Below are 20,432 nucleotides of genomic sequence, written 5' to 3'. Positions count from 1 at the left end.
CTGTGAGGCACAACATAAAATGTAACCCAAGAAACTGCAAGCACTTTGACAAGAGCCAGAACTGTTCTGAGTGAGATGCTGATATAAGGCTTTACTAGTATTGAACTTTTTTTTTTTTTTTCATTGAATCTACACCCAAATATCCACCAATGGGATAATAAGTGTAGCCACCTCAGATTTCAGTCCATATCTATGTTTGGATATTCATTAAATTTAGACGAACATATGTGCTCAATCTTTTTATTACAGAAGACACTGGAAAAGGTTACAAGCTCTTTCTCATTCCATGTAATAATAACTCAAAAGACTGTTTTAAAAATGTGCTCTGATCTTTGCAAAATATGCAGAAAATGGATGGCAAAATCTGTTTTGATTTGGGTTTATTTCTTTTCTATTTGCTTTGTTGTTGTTGTTTTGTTACACTTTTATTACTGTTTTTAATGTATTATCCATTAGATACTCTAATCGTAGTTGGGAGTGTTCTAGAAAGTTGAATTTTTAGAAAAAGTTCATACTTAACTTTTTCCTTTAAAAATATTTATATTTTAATGTGTTATAAATCTAAACTTTCAGATCCTGAACTATTTTAAAGCACTGGATTAGCACCTATTTAAACTTAGTTATGCCAATCAAAACATATGAGAATTGAATTGTCCTATTTTTTTTTTCATTATGAAACATGAAATGAGAGAAAACCATCACCAGCCAAACAATATAATTTCATGTTTTCGTGGCAGTACCCCTACAGGAATCTCCCATGTGTGCTTTTTCAACATTAGGGAGATATCATAACACTGCTTTTCCTGCATGACAATCGCTTATAGCCAACGAAAATTTTTGCTTAGAAGCAAAGTCAAATTGGATTCAATAAAATAATTGTCATAGGAGCTGAACACTTCTGAAGGACTATAAACAAACAACAACAAAAATAACAATAAATTACAACGTATTGTTTTGAAGAGCAACAAAGGTTCAGCTGTTATGCCATGGACTAAGTGCAACGGCAGTATATACAGAAGACAGTAACAGAAACCCAACTGTGCACAGCCCAATAAGATCACACAAGATTTAGGAACATCAGAGAAAACAAAGGTTATCCAAAAATGATCCAGCATATCCTTATAAGGCAAACCTCATAGAGGTGTATATAAAATGGATTGATAACACTGGCAATCTGGACACATAAAGAAGTAAATTTAAGTTCCCCAAATAAGAAGAATCTCATTGATTTTCATATCAAGAAAGAAAACACAAATCTCACATTCCCAAATGAGACATAAAGAACCTCCACAGGTCCTGATTCTAGATCATCACTGTTGCAGATATTTCTTCAAATAATTCCTTTATTTGGGTTATTGTGAGACAAAAACAGATACTCACACACCAGCTTCATACTCTCTGGCCTCAACAGCACCAGATGAAATAATGAAGTGCTTATAAGGGGTGACATTTTGAAAATTTAGGATTAATGCTGAGAGGAAATCTAAAGAGAAAGAAGTCATGGAAAGGTTTTCAAAGAATGTGCCAGACATACTTTTAAGACTTTAAATTAAACTGTGTGAAGTACTAGAAAATATAATACATGAGAGCTAATCTTACCTTAGCAGGAAGGTGAACTATGATCTTAAAACCCGTCTTCGGTCCCTGTCTTTATGATTTAGAACAAATTAGCTTTATTTCTGAGTGACCTTATGAGGAAGGAAATTATTTATATCCCTCAGGAACATATGATATAGAAGGAAAGAGAAATATGTAGGTGTTGACTGAGGATGATCATTTCCAAAAATAACTATATATTTTGAAATTGAGGAATGGTTGTTACTGTATACTTGTTGAACTGTGGACTACCAGAGACAACAGAAAGTCAATCATGGTGCCAAAATTTAATTCCCTACACCAAGTTCGTGCTACAAGCCCTACTTTTTTCATGCTGGTGCCACTCACCTCAGCATAATACTAATTTTTCAGCTTAATCAGGGCAATGCATTTATTGTCATTATTTAATACTGATAGATTCTGTTTCCCAAGGGGAAAAAAAGTGGTTAGCATTTACCAAAAAAAAAAAAAAATATGCATGTACAAAAAGAAGCTCTTCTATTATCTTTTTCTCAGGCTGTAATAACTCTAACTGGATGCTCTTTTCTGTTTAAAGAACTGATGGAAAAATGGCAACTATTTCACTGGTCTGTAAACTAATCATGGCTGACTTGTTAAAGCAGAATTAAAAAATGGATATGAGTAAATCTTTTCCTAGATCATATCATGTCATTCCACTACATCCCCCAGAAGTTCCTGTCATCTTCTGCTTGGCCCCATGAGCACTGAGTCATATATACCAAGCACACCAGCTCCAGTCTGAGTAACTGCAGCAACAGTTTCCTTAACCACTTGCTGCCTAAAGGACTCACTTCAAATGTCAAATGATCAGGACACACTCTCTAGTGCTGCTTTCTGGAATGACGTGAAGAGCAATGGGAACACTGGCTGTACGGAGATCTGAAGTCCACAAAATGCTCAGATCTCCTTGGGAATCTAAGATGACCTTAGCGTGCCATGCAATCACCCACAACAATAGATATTGGGGCATGCCATCAGGACACTGAGACAAAAGCCCACATCAGTGAAGACTGGTACAAAACTAGGCAATGTGTAAAGGAGTGGGATGAGGATCTGAGGAAGTGATAGGGCTAGGACAAAGGCTACTCAGAGGGCAGGAGGAACAGGCACAAGAGTCTCTGCCAGCTAGATCAAAGAGCCTGAATAAAGCCAAGATCCCTACAACAAATCATGCCTTGCTTACAACAAATATCTGCAAAACACTGGCAAAGTGCCCACTCTCTTTCTCATGTTGTTTCACAGGGATGATGGCAACCCTCTACAGTCAGTTACTCTGCTAACTCCAGTGGCAGTGTTTCTGTGGTAGATATTTAACTCCATTATGGATCCTTGCAGCTTTCAGTAAGATGCCACACAGCAGAGTTTCTGGGGGTGAAAGAGGAGCTCAGTTTATTGCTTGCTACTACTTGTTTCAAAGAGGCAGCAGCCCACACAGAGCCATATTCAAAGACCATTTAATGAGGAGCTCTAAATATAGGCCATGCTAGAATTCAGGCTCCTGGTTTGAGCATTGGAGATCAAATCTTCACATCTTGAATCCTCCTGATGGCAAGTCAATGGCAGCTGGACTGGGAATATATAAAATATGTCTAAAAATCAAGCCACTGTCTCATGGCCTGTCACAGTGGGCACCACAAATTAGCAGATGCTTTTAACAGTAATATTTCACTGGAATAGTTCTTAGCTGAAATAAATAAACAAACAAATAAATAAATAGGTAAATAACTAAATAACTGATAGATAATTGTATCCCGCCATCTTAAAAAACACATTTGTGAAAATAAATCACTATTTAGAAGGCATTCAATGTCTTTTTATTGATGATCATCATAAAAGAATCTGGCAAGGAAATGAATTATTCTTGCTTCAAAGAACAAGTTTTTAACAGCCTGGACCGTGCTGAATAATGGCTATGTCAATGGCCATGTCTGGCCATAGACATGTCTGTAAGCAATTGAACTCAAGCTCTGGCCATCAAGTCCTTTCTTACCTGGCAGGTTTAGCCCATCCAGGGGTGAGAAGCCAGAACTAACAGTCAGCTCCAGCCCAACCTTTTTCCACAGCAAATTGCCAGCAAGCCTTTTTCATGGCCTTTTAAAAGTAAAAGAGATCAAATATAGATAAGCTCTTTTAAAATAATGAACTCTTAGTATAAATATCCAGTTCTGCTGCTGCTGCAGAACATGAATTGAACTGATACGAATTGTGCTGTTTACAAGCACATTCCTTCAGTCTCTGAGCTGGTCCTGGGTTCAGGGGACTCTGACATTTACAGAGTTTAACTATCTTGAGCCTACTACTTTTTAATGTCCTCCCCAGTGCAGGACCCTAATCTCAAAAACTGACTGAAAACTGAAGCAGTAAAGTCAAGTTTTCTGAGTTATCTTGCTGTTTTTAAATTGGGATTAAAAGATATTTAAAAGTCGTGTGTGTGTCTGTGTGTTTTATAGAGCACTCAACCATGTAATTATGTGAAGTCAAAATACTGTTTTCAGAGGCATCCTTTGTTCTAGAAGTTCCTGGCCTACAAATTGTTGACAGTGCAACCTGTTGGTTGTAGAGATGTAGTCCAAAACTAGGTGGCTGTTCCATCTTACCCTGCTGCAGCAAATCTGATTGGGGTTATTATGCTTACAATTCACAAGAACAACTGTTTTAAAGATGTTTTGGATAGCAATAGTAGCTGGAAGCATGCTGTCTTTGTGTTCTTTCTATTTTGCTTTCACATTCAGAGTAATGAGTATGTTTTAGCTTATGAATCCTTCCTTTGTAACAAAAAATTAGTCACAATCAGCTGAAAGACCTGCCTTGTCCCCCAAACACTATCAGTCTGTCCCTGTAAACATCCTCAACTCAAAAGCAAGATTCTTCTGTCTTCTGCAACAATCCTGTTGATATATGTTCAGTTTCCAATACAAATGTGTATCATCTCCTTTTCTCCGTTGCTTCATTTAGATGAGAAGCATTAATACTCAGCCACCAATAACTATGCAATTTTGCAAAGCATTTGGAGGTACAGCCTGCCTGAGTGACAACATGAAAAATGAGTCTGTCATGTATGCAACTACCATTATGAGCTAAATAGAAATCAAGCATTTAAGAAGGATTTGGTGTTCCAGGTCTTAGAATCCTGAATATCAGTTAATCAATCATCACTTAATGTGTCTCATGCATGCCCACAACTTTCTATTTTGCAAAACTCATTTACAGTTACCCCCCAAGCTGCCTATTGGACCTAATACTAAAATGGAACTTTCAACATAATTTTCATAAATTTGAATTTTTGGTCTTTGTCACCTTTTTTAAAAAAAAAATTACTTCTGAAAACAGTGGTGTCCTAATACTTGAGAAAAAGCCCGGGTAGCTATAAAAGGACAATCACAAAGAAAAGAATCATACCTAGAACCTCTTCCCTCCTGCCCATGTCCCCAGCTACATATTAAGGCAAAAGAGATCATCAGAGAGACAGGAACAGTAAAATGAAAGAAAGGTTATAAGGGCGGGGAGAAGTATATATGATTTAATTATATCCCACCAAATGTCCATCTAACCCTACATCCTCTCCTTAAAAGATGAGTGTCTGAAGCACATACAAGACAGACAGCTTATGTGATATTTGCAGTTGGCATTCACCTCATCTCCAACTGTGTGCAGCCCAAGGAATTCCAATCCTTTATGAGGTTTTTATGTAGTTAGTAATCCTCAGTTTATTTCTATTTCACTAACTTATCCATCTTACCTGAACACAATATTTAGCACCCAGAATTTCCACAGCAAGGAGTACCACAAATTATTGGCTACTGTATAAAGAATCACTGTATCATATAAATCACCATGTCCCTGTCCGTGGCAGGGGGGGTGAAATTAGATGATCTTTATGGCCCATCTGCAGCCTGTCAGCTCTTTCCAGCCACCCAAAACATGTTTTGTAACCCAGTCTGACCTCAGAGGGACCCTGCTTTAAGCAAGAGTTTGGTGTTGCTGATTTTCTGAGGTCTCCTCCAACCTGGATTATCCTGTGGTTTTATGGTTTTAAAGATACCTGTAGTTTCCCTCCACATTTTTTTTTTCTTTCATCCTGAAGAATCCCAGACAATTAAGTTGCTCCTTATATACCAGACCATACATTTGATTATTTTCTTTCAGTTAATGCTTTCCAGTTCTAAATAGTCTTTCTGAGACAGAAAATCTAAAGCATCCACAAAGTTCAAGATGGAAGCAATTGCACAGATGTATGCAGTGGATTCAGCATGTTTTCTTCTCTCCATTCCTATCCTTATAATTGCTAACATTTGATCTGCTTTTTGACCAAAGTTATATATTGAGATGATATTTTCTTAGAGCTATTTACAAGACTGTAACTGCAAGATTTCATTCTCATGTATTAATAGCTCAGAGTTCATCACTACCTATTTAAAGATAGGGCTGACTGTTCTGAGTTCTCAAGAGTTTTTCTTTCTATGAGAAAAGTAGCTGAAGCACTCAGACTACAGCACCTTGCTGGAGAAAGAGACAAAATTTTATAAAATTTTTAGTTTTGAAAAGGACTTATTCAAGACACCAGAGCATTGTAACAAGATATAACATTTCCTGCTTTCAGGAGCTGAGCTGTTGAGTAAAATGAGCTCATTCACAAGCCCAAATTCAGCACTCAGAAAGCAATAAATGGGGAAAAGAGGTCAACAAAAGACCGTGATTCACAGACACCGGTCTGTTGAATATTCTGGGAAGAGCCAAGACAAGGTACCAGAGTCAGAGTTTAGGTTTAGGTCTTACTCCTCAAGTAATGTTTGATACTCTCATCTCTCAGGTTTCACAGCCCTCAACTGTTAGGTACTCCCAGGTGACTAATCCAGACAGATCCTTCTCAGAAAATAGAATACCACATGTATTTGCTTATGTGCTTATTCTTCACTACAGAAAGTATAGGGGATCTACATTTTAATTCTCCTTCTCATAGACTAGGAGCAACATAAATCCTGTAACCACCAGCATCCAAAAGGAAGAGTATCACTTTCTTCCATTAGGACAAGGCCAATGAATCAGCTGAAACTGCAGCATCAAGAATCCTAGCTGAGTGCCCCAACCTCCACAGGAGTCAGTCACTGTTTCTTGGCCAGTAAACCTCCTTGACCTAAAAATCAGAAGTGGACTAAATTGCAATGGTTGAATGGTACAGTAAAATTGGGATGGATATGCTGGAAATTCACATCAGTTAATCATTGAATCACAGATGATCACTGGCCTTTACGATTAAAAATGTCATGGCCAAGAGGCCTTTTTCCTGAAAACAACTGCAGATACCTAGGAGGTTTTTCTAATGTATAAAAGTCCTTTAGGAGTATGCTTCTTTTCATACTTCCACTTAACACATATATGCAGATGAAGTGTAAAGCAGAACCTGTCTTCATTAGAAAACTGTATATATTTACTTACTATACTTTCAAAAGCAATTTCCTAAAAAATAAGCAGTTGTGAAGAGCCCAGAAACACCATAGCTTGTAAGTAGTTCACTTTGCTACATGCCATATTCAATATTCTGGAAGTTAAGCAAATATAATGCAAATTTAGTAGATTTCATGGAAGAGGCAAAGGGATTTGGTCAACAGCAAATTTAGCGGTCACTAATCCCACTTCCCCTGTCCCTTCCCACCCAAGTAAAACAAATGTTTAAATTCCCCAAATGGTAAAGTTCAGCATCTTGAGCCCTGTTAAACCTTATAAGCCAAAGTAAATTCCATTTTTCTGATTAAACCTAAAGTACTTACAAAAATCATAAACAAACTGTGTTCATGAGTTTTTCTTGTTCTTTTCCTTGAGTAAGCACTTTTAAATTTAATATCATTCAGAAAGATGATTCTGCTACATATTTTTGTCCAAAATGAAAGAAAAAATAATCTCTGTTGAGGGTAAGAAAATGGAATATGTCAAGAATTAAATATTGTAAAATGCAAATAAATGCATCCCTTGCCCAGAGTGTCTCTGCACTATCTTTTCACCATGCTCTCCTCTTATTTCCTTCCTGATCATAATTATTTTTGAAGGGAGGTTCTCTGTCCAAGATGCTCAGCACAGTTGTCTTCAGCCCTTTTCATTAATTCTAATATAACACTACATAAAAAATGTTTATTTAAGTAATATATAAATAAATAAATAAAGACAAGTCCCTAGGTAGTATAACAACTAGCAAAACATGACTAGCAAATCAGTTAATTTTGCTTGTATAGGAATGTTAGCCCTCAATCCCTCAGTCCTTCTCCACCCAAAATGAAAGAGTGTATTAAAAGAGCCCATCTAATTGATTTCTGCAAAATCATAGAATCATAGAATATCCTGAGTTGGAAGGCACCCATAAGGATCATCGAGTCCAACTCCTGCTTCCACACAGGTCTACCCAAAAATTCAGACCATATGACTGAGAGCACAGTTCAAACACTTACTAAACTCTGTCAGGCCCAGTGCCTTGACTACGTCCCTGGGGAGCCTGTCCCAGTGCTTGACCACCCTCTCAGTGGAGAATCTTTTCCTAATATCCAATCTGAACCTCCCCCATCACAAAAAATTGTGATAAAAGGCCTTGTCAAAGTTGCTGCTTACAGAAAACACGTCACACATTAGGTCAGACTACTCAAGTGTTGGTTAAGTTTTACCTCATATTTGCCACTTCAATGCTTTCTCATTCCCTCTTCTGCAGCATTTTGTGCCCGATTTTACATCCCTAGACTGAACAGGACTGGAGAGAGTGGGCAAAAAAATGATGCCCTGGGTGATAGCCACTGTCAGACTGGAGATATTGGGGATTACAGACTTCACCTCAACTCACCAATAAACTATATGGGGGCTGGAGAATAGAGTTCCAAAGTCCAACTGAAGTTTGGTAGATCATATATCATACTTTCAGATGTAGGTCATATATCATACTTTCAGATTCACTGCAGCTCTCGTCAAAAAAAACTCTGATTCATGTCCAAGTAGAGACATCACCATTTAAAAACAAAGACTACTAAAGTATTTATTCATGATCTAAATGAGAAAACAATGGTTAACTTTTAAAAGCAGCACAAAGAAAACAACGTTAAAAAACTATAAAAGAAAACAGCACTATTAAAGTACAGATCTCTCTGCTGTCTTATGATGTAGATCTCAAGACCATGGAATCACACCATTGTATATGGAAGAACAACAAAATGAAAGTTCAAATCTTCATCTCATGACTGTCACCACCTTTCTCTGTGCAACAGCAGGCTGGATGCTGTTTAAGCCATTTCAAGATGTAGATTAAAATTCCATATTCCTGCTCCATGTTTCTTCAAAAATAGCAATATCAAAGTGAAGAAAGTTCAAAGTTTAGGTTGCTATTTTGCTTTATAAGTAATAAAAATGTATAAATGGTAAAAATATCACTGAAAAGAAATATATGTCCTTGTAAAACCAGAGCACACTGCCATGTGTGGCAGTGAATTACAGGTATTTTTAACACGGCACCTCAAGCTTGTACAGTAAACAACTACCTCACACATTGCAGGTTTTCATTTTAATAAGCATTAAAGATCATGGGTCAAGAGCTATGTGGTATCCTTTCCACATATGTGCCTGTGCTGTGTAAAGTACATTTACAATGAGTAGAAATAAATTTAAATCACTGCATGCTCAAACCTAGAAGCTGCTGTCCAAATTAATCCTGACCAAAAAAGTCAAGCACATGCTGACCTTACAGTGAGTAAATAGTCCCAGCTACCTGTCTCTTCACAGTGTGCCACACTTTTCAGGGCAAGTGATATAGTGTGAGCCTGTCTCCAGCGGAATCTATGAAACAAATGACCTGGGGAGGCAGCAGAACCACACACTCCATTAGTCCTGTCCAAAACGACAAGATAAACTGATTACTTGCAACTTGCTCCAGAAGCTATGGTCTGAATTTACAGGAAGTCAGCCACATTGGGATAAAGACAGAGAAGTTACCTCTTAGTTATTGCAAAGAAGGCACTTATACACTAAGAGTTACTGCAGTTACCATGTTGAATTCACAACTTAGCTTCATCCAAAAAGAGAAGGTGGGGGGGAGGGTATTAGGAAGAGAAGGAAAAGAAAAACATTACCTGAAGGCCTTCTATGGCTAATCTAAGCATGCTTGGTGTGAGCTTGGAGGCCTGCTTGAAGGTGAAGTTGCTCCAGTCTATAATCAAAACAAACCCATTCACTTGCAGCTCGGGGTCTTCTATCATGGCTTCTAAAGAAAGAAGTATGGCGCGCAAAATATCCACCAGTGTGTACCTGTCAATGTGAAGGGGAGAATTAGCCATGTATGCCAAGATAGGGTAAGAGCACAGACAGGGAGAAGTTCTCAGTGTTCCTCTGCTTATCCAAACAGAAAGGGATGCACACGTAACCTCAGAAGCTAGGGGTATGTAAAGCCAGGAAGGTCTCGAAAGCTCAGTTAGTTGACTTCATCCTCTGAAGCAGGATTATAGACATCTAAACCATCAGCTATCCAAAAGAAAAATACAAGAATATAAAATACCAATTTGTCTGTACAAATTTAAAACAAGTAAACAACAGAAAGTTTGTTTTCCCCAGGAAATAATAGGGGAATCTTTGTTTTCCATGATTCTTCTCTTCATTTAAGAAAGTTTTAGTTTGATTTTGAATTTGATTTGTTTGACTAGGATAAGATTTTTAATATTCTCCTCTATATTTTTCACTTTTCTGAGATATAACTTTTTTTCTAATATTTTACTCTTCTGAGATCTAAAGTTTGCAGGTAGTTTGGTATGCTCCCTCTTTTTTGTTCCGATTTTTTTCAGCAGGGAGAGTGAACTGCACAAGCAAAATTCTTCTCTGTAATTTCCCTATGGAAATCCTCAAGACTCTGAAATTCTCTATTTCCCTTTGGCAGGGAAAAAAAAAAAAAAAAAAAAAAAAAAAAAAAGGCCATTACTGAAAATGGAAGTTCTTCCTTGAGGGATCAAAGGTTTGATTGTTTCTGCAGCAGGTACAGTAAAGCAAGTTTGGTGCACCCTGCCTGCCCTGGGCAAAACTCCCCAGCGGGGAATGGGCAAAGCCTCAGGAATAGCAGAGGTGATGCTCTCCCTCTCTCCAAGCAGCACAGCTCCCCAGCCCAACCATGACATCCAGTCACGGGGGGAAAATGACAGAGTTGCTCTTGAGGCCCCTCAATGACCAAACAAATAAACACCCTCAGCACCACTACCAAAAAAAAAAAAAAAAAAAAAAAAAAAATCATTCATTGGCTCTTTCCTGACCAAGCTGTATGTGAAATGGCATGTGTTAGGAGCATTTTGAAGCAGGAATACTACAAAACATTTCACTGGCACTAAAATGGGCTTTTTGATTATCTGCAGGCCAGTCTACCTATCTGCAACAACACAGGCATGCAAAGGCAGTAGAGGCACTTAATCAAAGTGCGTACTAAAAATCCCTGTATGATCTACATTTTGTACAACTGCCAGGACCAGGATTAAAGTGTGCTTATCCTGAGGGAGTGAGGTGTAGAGCATTGTGTTCAGAGGCAGGGGCTGGGACAGAGAGTGGCCAACTGCCTCCAAACCCTCTGGTTAGCTCCAGAAGGTGGTACAGTTCTCATAAATAGTATTTTTTTAAATAAAATTAGTTGCAAATACACCCTGTAAGAGACCTTCCCAGGGGAAAGATGCCACAGAGGAGGAAATTATATCAATTGATGATTCATTGGGAGAGCTATTTACAAATGTCCTCAGTATGAGGAAGATCTACTAGAACTCATATTTACAGGAAAAGCATTAGAAATACTCAAATCATAAAATTAGCTTAACCCCACTTGCCATTTATACCACCCCATTCAAAATACTCATTCTCCAGGAGAGAAGCTCCACAAAGCAGATGGCTTCTGCAAACACCCAACCTCCAGTCCAAGAAGATTCCCATGTTCCCAATATAGATCTCTGACATCCTCCCTAGGAACTTTATGAAGACATCACATGCTTTGGAATAATAGTTCTCTGGTAGCATAAGGCTGCTAGAAATCCCATGCATTAGACATAAGGATGCTTTGATCAGTCCTCTAAGACAGTCCCTAAAATATTTTATGTATACCTAAGTGATACATGTATAGATGTATATATGCAAACACATATATACATAACAATATTCTTAAATTGTTCAAGACAATGGAAAAACTGTCAGGTATCAATGAGGCCAGGACTTCAGACACCACAGAGAGTAACCAATAGTCACAGGGCTGGGTCTCCACAAATCTGTGCCATATTCAGCATAACTCCTATTTCATGTTTGCTTAGTGTAAGAAATACAGTCCACAGTGCAATGACAATACTGTATATTTTCCCACAGGAAAAGACAAAAGGTTGTCCTCTCAGTGAAAACAAGTCCTGAAGAACACAGATCTAGCTAAAAGCAAACAAGAACATTTTCTACCAAAGGAAGGTATTTGAAGTACTCTTTTAAGTCTAAAAAGCCATATTAAGAGAATGCAGGGACATGTCACTAAGAAAGAAGCTTCTCCCCTCAAATACCCTTTGTAGCAATTAGTTGTAAATAGGAGCTATCTTTCATTCTGTAATGGACATCTTCTCTTGATTTTGACACTTTGCTTAAGTACAGAAGGGAAAAACAGAGAAGACAAATCCATTAGTGGATTTTTGAAGCTTCTTTTCCTCTGGACACATGCTGAGGCAAGCCAGAAATGTAAACTTGGTGAAATAGATGAAACTTAGGTGCGACAAATGGCAATCTGAATACTGCAGGTATCACTTGAACAGTACAAGCAAATGAAATATGATTAAAGAAACTATATTAATGCTTTCCAATAGCACATAGTTATTTATGTACAGACTCGTCTTAAATCCACTCCACCTGCATGTTGTGAAACTTTTCACCTCCCTGCTACTGCTGTTCATATCAGCACCAGGATGCACAGGCTGTACTAAAACATGTGCTCAGCTCTTGACTGGACTTGAGGGAAATGAAAATCCTCTGTATACAAAAGGTAGGAAAAATTACTTGGTGCAGATATACAAAAAACACACATCAAGCAAACCTATGGGTACACCATTACCCACAGGTAACCACAAGATAACCCAAATTCCACTGAAATTGTTTACACAGTCTCACACCAACTATCTGCTATGGGCTGTCTCCAGACAAGCACTGGAAATTTAACCAGTAGGCAGGTGTGGGTGACTGCAGTATTATGCTGGACAAATTATCATTCTGAGCATGGAGACCTGTTTTGCACAATAGCCATGCTATGTTATTCCTGCATTAGTTATTCTAAACGCGCAATTGTCTCTCCATAATTAACTCTATCCCAGACAAAGCCACAACAGGAATATTTGCCAAAATAATTCTTTTATCAGCTTTCACAGATGTGTGATGAAATGTATCTCACACCTTCATAGCTAAAAGTTAAACTCCATCTGCTGAAAGCTGATCTTCCAGTCCTTCCTGAAGTGTAAGTCCCTGGAAAGCTGAAACACCAATTCCAGAGACCTGCATTACTCTGCATTTCATACGTTCTACTTCTGCTGAAATAGAGCACCCAGAGCACTATGTAAAAGTTGACACACAAATTACAGTTTTAAGGTGACGCAAAAATTACTGGTTTAAGGTGTGCTTATACTTTAATGTTTTGCAGACTAGTTTGCAGACTTTTGCAAAAAATGATTTAAGAAGGTATATTTTTTTCTTAGAAAAAGCTTTTCTTTACATAAGAGAGCCAACCTTGTCCGTGGGACTCCACTGCTGAAGACAGAAATTATTTTCTCTACAGATACGGAAATATGACTAATGAAAAGGATGTGCTGCTAGTGACTATGAAATAAATTTGGTCCAAGGTGGCTTTGACTGCTTTTCTATAAAATATAGAGAACAGGGACAAGAAAAGAAGAAAGAAAAAAAAAATGAACATATTAACATATAATACAAAGAGAATGTGGTGTTCAGTGTGAATGAAAGACACTACCATTTTATTCTTACTGATCGGTGTTAAGTTACAGTGTTTATTTAGGAGCCTCTCATTTTGCTCTGGCCCATTTCAAAGCGACTGCAGCAGCACAGCGGAGTAAGCAGGGTGCGCTGGGCAGACCTGCTGCAGGGTGTGTCCTGTGGCCATTTGGGCTGTGCACAAACAAGTCCTGGTTTATTTATGCCTAACTGCAGTCACATTCACTTGTTTGAAGAGACACTTACAGGATTTACTCTATCCAGCAAGGTAGCACTACTTCATAGGATAATCTAGAATTCATGGTTAATTTAAATATATTTTATGCCCTCTATTTATAGAACTGTGCTTAATTCAATGTAAAGTTTAGACAACTGTTTTAGCCCAGCTGTTAATGTGAATAACACAAGCTAGAAATATGTCAACACATACATAATGCACTCATAATGTTCCTTTTCTGTGTGAGTCCTAGCCTGAGTTCAAATGAGGTGGGGACTGGTGTCTCCTCTTGAAATTTTTCATTCCAGTTGGCTTTGAGGCAATGAGTCTGCAAAGTTAATACTTATGTTGACAGAGATTCTTACAAATACAAGAGGGTTACCATTTCTACCTCAATGGCAACAGAGCCTACTAGAGTAATGCCTCACTGAGGCTTTGATTTATCAAAAACAGAACATCTCAAACTACAGAACATTTCACTGTCTTGTAATTTATCAGTGGCAACAATTTACAGAAAACTTCTTTGATTATTTTTTTTTATGGGACACAAACAGCATCAAAGTTATCATAGGAAAAACTGCCTGGCAAACACTGCTATCAGTTTATCAGTTCTTGGTAGTACCTCACTATGATCTTTCATCTTCAATTCTTGGTTATGTGGCCTATGCATCCTCTCCACTCCCAGAGGCCACCATGATTTCCACTAGGCTAAGAGGAGGGGAAGACAGGGAGAACACAGGAGGCAGAAGTCTCATGTCAAATCCAGCTGTGTCAGCTGTTTTCAATATGTAATGTTCTTGGTGATAGGTGACATCCACCATATCTTCTGTTTAGGCAGCTTTTGGTCCCACCCAATTTACATTTAAACTGAATAACAGGTTATCTAATTTGGCAAGGTTGCCCTCTTGCTTCTGTTGCCCCATCCTCACCCTATCCCTAGTATCATGAAATTTTAAGTAAATCATAAAATTAAGCCTGAGTGGAATGATTCTGTTTCTCAGGATGTAAACCATTAACTAGAAGAAAGGGTAGTTTTTCTTCACTTGAATTTAAGTCACATATCTCTTGAAGGTCCCAAACATGTAAGAAATTCACAAACCTGTATTCTAAGATAACCACTGTCAGGGCAAGTAAAGCATTTCTGTCAAGGAAGCCCTTGTGCCACTGAGATTTAAAGGAGAAAACTAGCCATCATCCCATTTCTAACCTACTGTTCTGGCTTAATATTTTTTATAATTTTATTGAAAGAGCCCTCAAGATATACACAGGAGTACCTAAAAATGATGCCTAGAAATGATCGCATTGATTCATCAATCTGGGTATAGATTTGAGTGCTGAGAAGATGGGGGATCAAAAGTGGCAGCAGGCCCTTATTCAGAATAGAAAAGCATCACCAGTGTTATGCAAATGTACAGGGGAAAGGGAAAGAAAAAAAAAGTGTCAAAGATTTTACAAGATTTCATCAATCTCTTTGATTCATACTTAATACCATTCATTATCCCTTATGGTAGCCCAGTGTCTGAGAGCCACAACCATGGAGAAAGAATCAGCTGACCTAAGTTTTACACACACACTGATCATAAAGATCCCTAGCCAAAACACAATCCAAATACACATGTGAATAGGTGGATATGGATACATGAGGAAAAGCTAGGAAACATAAGATATTCAGCAGGAGAAGCTGCAGAAAGAAATTAATTTGCACTAGTTAATAAATAATAATTGAAATATATTACTTCCATACAAAAATTTATTCTATTAACCAGGTATTTTTTATTGTTAATATGTTATTACTGTTGGTATTGCTATTTATTTTGTCACACTGCCTCCATCAGAGCTTGAAAAATACCCTGCCAACTCAGCCGGTTAATAGCGAGCTGAGGAACAGAGCAGCCACATAATAGATACAGAATTGAAATTTTCATATAACCGAAGGAAAAATTTCTAGCATTTCTGCAAATAAAAGTGCATCTTTGAAAGCAAAGCAGTGGACTCAGCCTTTGCTTTAAACTATCTGAGGCAACAGCAGCTCTAATGATAATAAGTGCAGTGGATTTCTGTATGCTCTGAGGATGTTGTGAGCTACTGGGTCACTATGACACAGACAAAAACGATGGATTTTTCTTCTGCAGTTTTCTATTGCACTTTCTAGGAAAGCTCTGAGATAATTAATGCAGGGAAAGATTTCAAATAAACAGTATCAAAACGGACCAATTTCCATGGGGGAACTTGTGTACAGATGCTGTGAAGCATACAGAAGAGCATGCAAGGAAACAGATCCTTTGCTGCAAAAGCTGAAGTTAATTGTACCATTAACTGAAAAAAAAACCTTCACCAGCTGGACATATTAAAAAAGAGGAGTCTTCAACTGCAAGTACACACCTACAAGCCAAATGTAGTTATGAATCAACAGTCTGGAAGATCATACGGAAGGCTGATTCCCCCTGGAGTGCTATCCTGGCAGGAATGCTATCCATCTTGACTTCCCTAACAGTAGAGGAAGGATGGAGAGTTCAGCAGGGTCCTGTTGAAAAGCTGCTGGGCTACTCCATGCCTTATCCTTCACCTTGCTTCCTTTTTTCTTTTATTTTCTTTCTTTTTTTTTTTTTTGTTTGTTTGTTTGCTTTAAATACATGTCTGATTTGGTTGTTCAGATGGTAGGACATCTGGTACAGTTTTCAGGCCCTTCTTTAATTTAGTGATTTAACATTGAGTACACAGGCTTGTTTTACCACAGGAATTCTTGCCTCCCACGCTTTTCTTTCTAATTGGAACTATGTAAATCATAGGCTGCTGGTGCTATATAAATCATCTATAGTATGTCTGCAATTCATTTAAATAACAAATTGGAACTTTTTATTTCTAATGGTTACATGCTGGCCATAATAACTTGTACACACATGATAAATTTGGAGGCTTGCTGTGTTCTATTTACTTAGTTTATGAAGCATGCGATGAGGTCCTAACAAAACAAACTTTGAAAAGTAATCCTCCCAGTGATGCTGTCAGGGGAGCGCTGTTTACATGCTGCAGTACCTCAAGTCAGCTAAGGCATAAGCTTGAGGCATACTGTGCAGCAACTCCACTATGCTCCCTACACAATACCCCCCCAGGTCCAGTTGTGAACATCACATAATGGAAGACACACAATTAATTAGAAAAGAAAGTGGCCTAGCTCTATTCCCAGATCTGCCACTGACTTGTGTGCCTTGGAGCTAGCCACTCCCCATGTCTGGGCTTCAGTGCTCTCCCCTTTGTCTGCAGGGTCTGTGTGAAAGCAAATCCCTCGCCCTGGTGGAGAGGCGTGCACTGCTGAAGAGCAGTGGGGACCCTGTTGCAAACACGGCCCTTAGGTACTCTGGTGGACCTCAGTGACTTTGCTATTATAAGATAGAGCAAAAGGACTGTAGAAAGGAATGACAGTTTCTTAGGAAATAGGACTTCCTGAAAAAAACACAATACATTTCCTGTTGTGTCAACTGGTAAGTTTAAATATCAGCACATCCAAGAAGAAAATAAAGCTATTCGTTTCACATGGCAATTATTTTCTGTAATGCAACTTTCTGTCTGAACTCAAGTTCTTGGTGTTCTTTTGACTAGGAAGTATTGGTCTAAATGTATCATATAAACTTTTGAGAATTGTTTTCGTTATCGAGAAATAAGGGAATAGAGTAGGCCATGCTACCTGTAACAAGGGAACACCTTCATGGTAGATGCATGATTTAATAAACAGCCTAAACATTCACTTCTTTTCTAATTCTTCCTTTGGGGATTTTAAGAATTTTTGGAGTTTGTTTGTTTGTTTTAAATAAAAATTTGACCTGGTCTTTATGGGAAAAATAATACTACAGTGAAGCCACTCAATCCTTAGCTGTACCACCTCTGTTTGTCATTGTTTCTTCATCTCCCTCTACCAAAGCAGGAAAAGGACACTGGCCCCAGCTCTGCCTATGTGCATGCACGCTTGTTAGTTGTCAGCGTGGTTGTGAGCACTGCTTTGGTTTGTGCCAAACAACATCCTCCTGGTCCCTGAGAACAATTCATGGACTGGCAAGGGCCAGGGAACTTTCCCAGGCAGCAGTGTGCATGTGGCCACCCTGTCTGGAGAGGAGGAGAGGCATGATGGTCCCCCAGGCAGAGATCCATCCCTAGCTGGAGCACCCACTGGTGCCAAGAGTGGAGTGATCACTCCCTGCAATGGCCATCAACACAGCGTGCGAGAGGACACCTACCACAAACACTTTGAGGGCAGGCTCAAGCATGACAATCCCCCAGACTGCGGTCTTTCTATCCACATTGCTAGATGTTTGTGTTCTCCCCAACTCAAATTAGGTGAGCTTGGGATACCTACACAGTTCATTATATCAGCCCTGCCAGTGCCCTGCTTGTGTTGATTGCACAAGACAATGTGGATGAAGGCAACTAGCAAAATTTTAAGTTCTCTAAGTGCTGCAGATCTTAAATCTGCTCCCAGCTGAGAACCTAGAGAAGCCTAGAGTTGCAGTGCTCAAAGGTGCAGGTTTTAGAGAGTCCGCCCTTTATGGACTCATTCATTTACACGTAAGTCGAGCTGTTTGGTGACTGCAATTTTAGACTGCAGGAGAAAATGCGCACGGCACCTGATAGTCACATATTATCAAGCTAATTGCTAAAAGAAAGGGCCTTGGTGATAGACAGCTTTTGGGTCAGCCTGCTAAGTCAAGAAGTCAAAGAAGTGGTTGCTGTAACTCCCATCCTGGCATTTCCAGGTGGCTCAGGAGGAGCTTTCTTTAGCTGAGGGAAAAGATTCAGAGCCTCCGTTTCCTGCACAAGCAAACTTCTCAGCTCGAGAACCATGATAGATACTCCTGATTTGCAAACAGCAACTACCCCCACTTCATCCTACTGTACCTGGGCAGCTCTGTGTTTGCTGAAGCAGAAAGACCAGCACAGGGAATGCAGCCAGCCTTTGTCAGAAGACTAAGCACATCATCTACCATGCCAGCTCACTTGGGCTGAGGGCAGGCAGGCAGGTATAAACCTCAAATCACCCTGCTGAGAAGAGCACCTGAGCACTTCCCACATCCCTCCCGAAATGCAGCATGAGAAGGATGAAGAGGCCCTAAGCCACAAGATACATTTCTTCTGTCTTATCTCTCTGTTCCTCCCAGGCTGGTACCCAGCCCCCGCGGGCAGAGCCGGGTGTGTCCCCACTGCCCACCCACCTCCCTCTGCTCTGGCGCAGCCTTTCCCATGCATCCCCCGGGGGAAGAAGGGGTTAAGGCAGGCGGGTGGCTCCGCGTTTACCTGCTCTGGTCCCAGTTGGCAGCAAAAAGGACGAGGATCTTCCTGCCGTAGTGATCCAGGTTGGCCAGCCCGCCGGGGAAGCCGTCCTTCAGCGCCTGCTTGATGCCCGGGTCTGTGGCCTTGAAGCTCTTGAACATGTCCAGGTTCTGCTGGCGATATTCAAAGTACTGGGCCAGGAGGCGAAACGCCTCGAAGTGCTGAAACTTCCTGGCCCGAAGGAACCGCAGGATGAAGGCATCGTCGGTGCGGAGGAAGCCGATGTCCGGCCGGGTGATGACCATGTCCCGCACCTCCTGGATGTCCTGGTGCAAGGTGTCGGGGTTCTCGTTCAGCTCCAGCCGGGCTTTCTCCAGGGTCTCGGGGGAGAGACCTGCCTGCAAATGAGTCATGGCGCTGCCCTCCTCCTCCTCCTCCTCCCCGCCTCTGCTGACTGCGCTCCGCAGCCTCCCGGCCTCCGGCCTCGAGGCGAGCCTCCGGCCCCGGCGCAGCCTCCGCTCCCCGCTCCGCCGGGCCTCGCTCCGGCCGCCCAGACGCCGCGGCGGCTGCCGGCAGCCGGGTCCCGGGGGGCTGGCTCCCCCCGCCGGCACCGCGACGCCCCCGGGCTGCTGGCGGAGCCGCGTTATCTCGCCGGCATAGCGCCCTCCCCGCGGCGGGGGCCGGCGGCCCGCAGCATCCCCGGGGCCAGTCCGCAGAGGCGCCGACACCCGCCGGGGACGGGGCTGCGGGCTGCCGCCTGCCGCCCGCCCCCGCCGGGGACGAGGACGGGGATAGAGACGGGGACGGTGCCGCTAGGCAGGGCGAGGAGCACCCCGGGGTGCTCCCCCGGCCCGGGGCTGGCAGGGGGGCTGCCCTTCCCGCAGCGGCACCATTTAGGGGAGATCGGCAGGCAGCGCTTCCGAAGGACTGCAGGGGAAAAAAAAAAAAAAAGAAAAAAAAAAAAAGGTGGGGGAGGAGGAAGCCCCCAAAAAAATAAACGGAGGAGGAGGATGCGAGCCGGTCCGCAGGTACTTCGCTGGTACCGGTGCTGTGGAGCCTCCCACTCGCCGCCAAGACGAGCGGAGCCTCGGCCTTGAGGATGCTCGTCCCCCTCCTGCGCCCTCCTCCGCTCCACGCCCCGGCTCCCAGATGGCACCAGCCGGCGCGGGGCGGCACGGCCCCGCCTTGCACACACACACACACACACACGCGCACACACACGCACGGACGGACGGGCAGACAGACACAAGGAGCGACCACCGCGGGGGCTCAGCCCCTGGCCGCGGAGGGGGCCGGGGGAAAAGGAGGGCCGGGGGCTGCGCGAAGCTTGCGCGGGGGCAGCGCGCAACAAGATGGTGGCGGCGCGGCGCGCAGGGGC

General features: G+C 41.1%; 1 protein-coding gene across 1 annotated transcript in view; it reads right to left on the bottom strand.

The window, feature by feature from the left end:
• The window catches only part of CLVS2 (clavesin 2), a gene marked incomplete at both ends in the record, with an annotated part of 50,264 nt that extends 30,797 nt beyond the window's left edge, over positions 1–19,467 (bottom strand). Inside the window, 2 exons of the mRNA XM_084285297.1 lie at positions 9,717–9,891; positions 19,079–19,467. Coding sequence (XP_084141423.1) covers positions 9,717–9,891; positions 19,079–19,467 — 564 coding nt within the window. The remainder of the gene's footprint in view (positions 1–9,716; positions 9,892–19,078) is intronic.
• Between the last annotated feature and the right edge of the window lie 965 nt (positions 19,468–20,432).

Source organism: Netta rufina (assembly GCF_964035555.1).
Source record: "Netta rufina genome assembly, chromosome: 3".
Lineage (NCBI taxonomy): Eukaryota > Metazoa > Chordata > Aves > Anseriformes > Anatidae > Netta > Netta rufina.
Note: the sequence above shows the minus strand (reverse complement) of the source record. Positions and strands in the feature narration are given on the sequence as shown.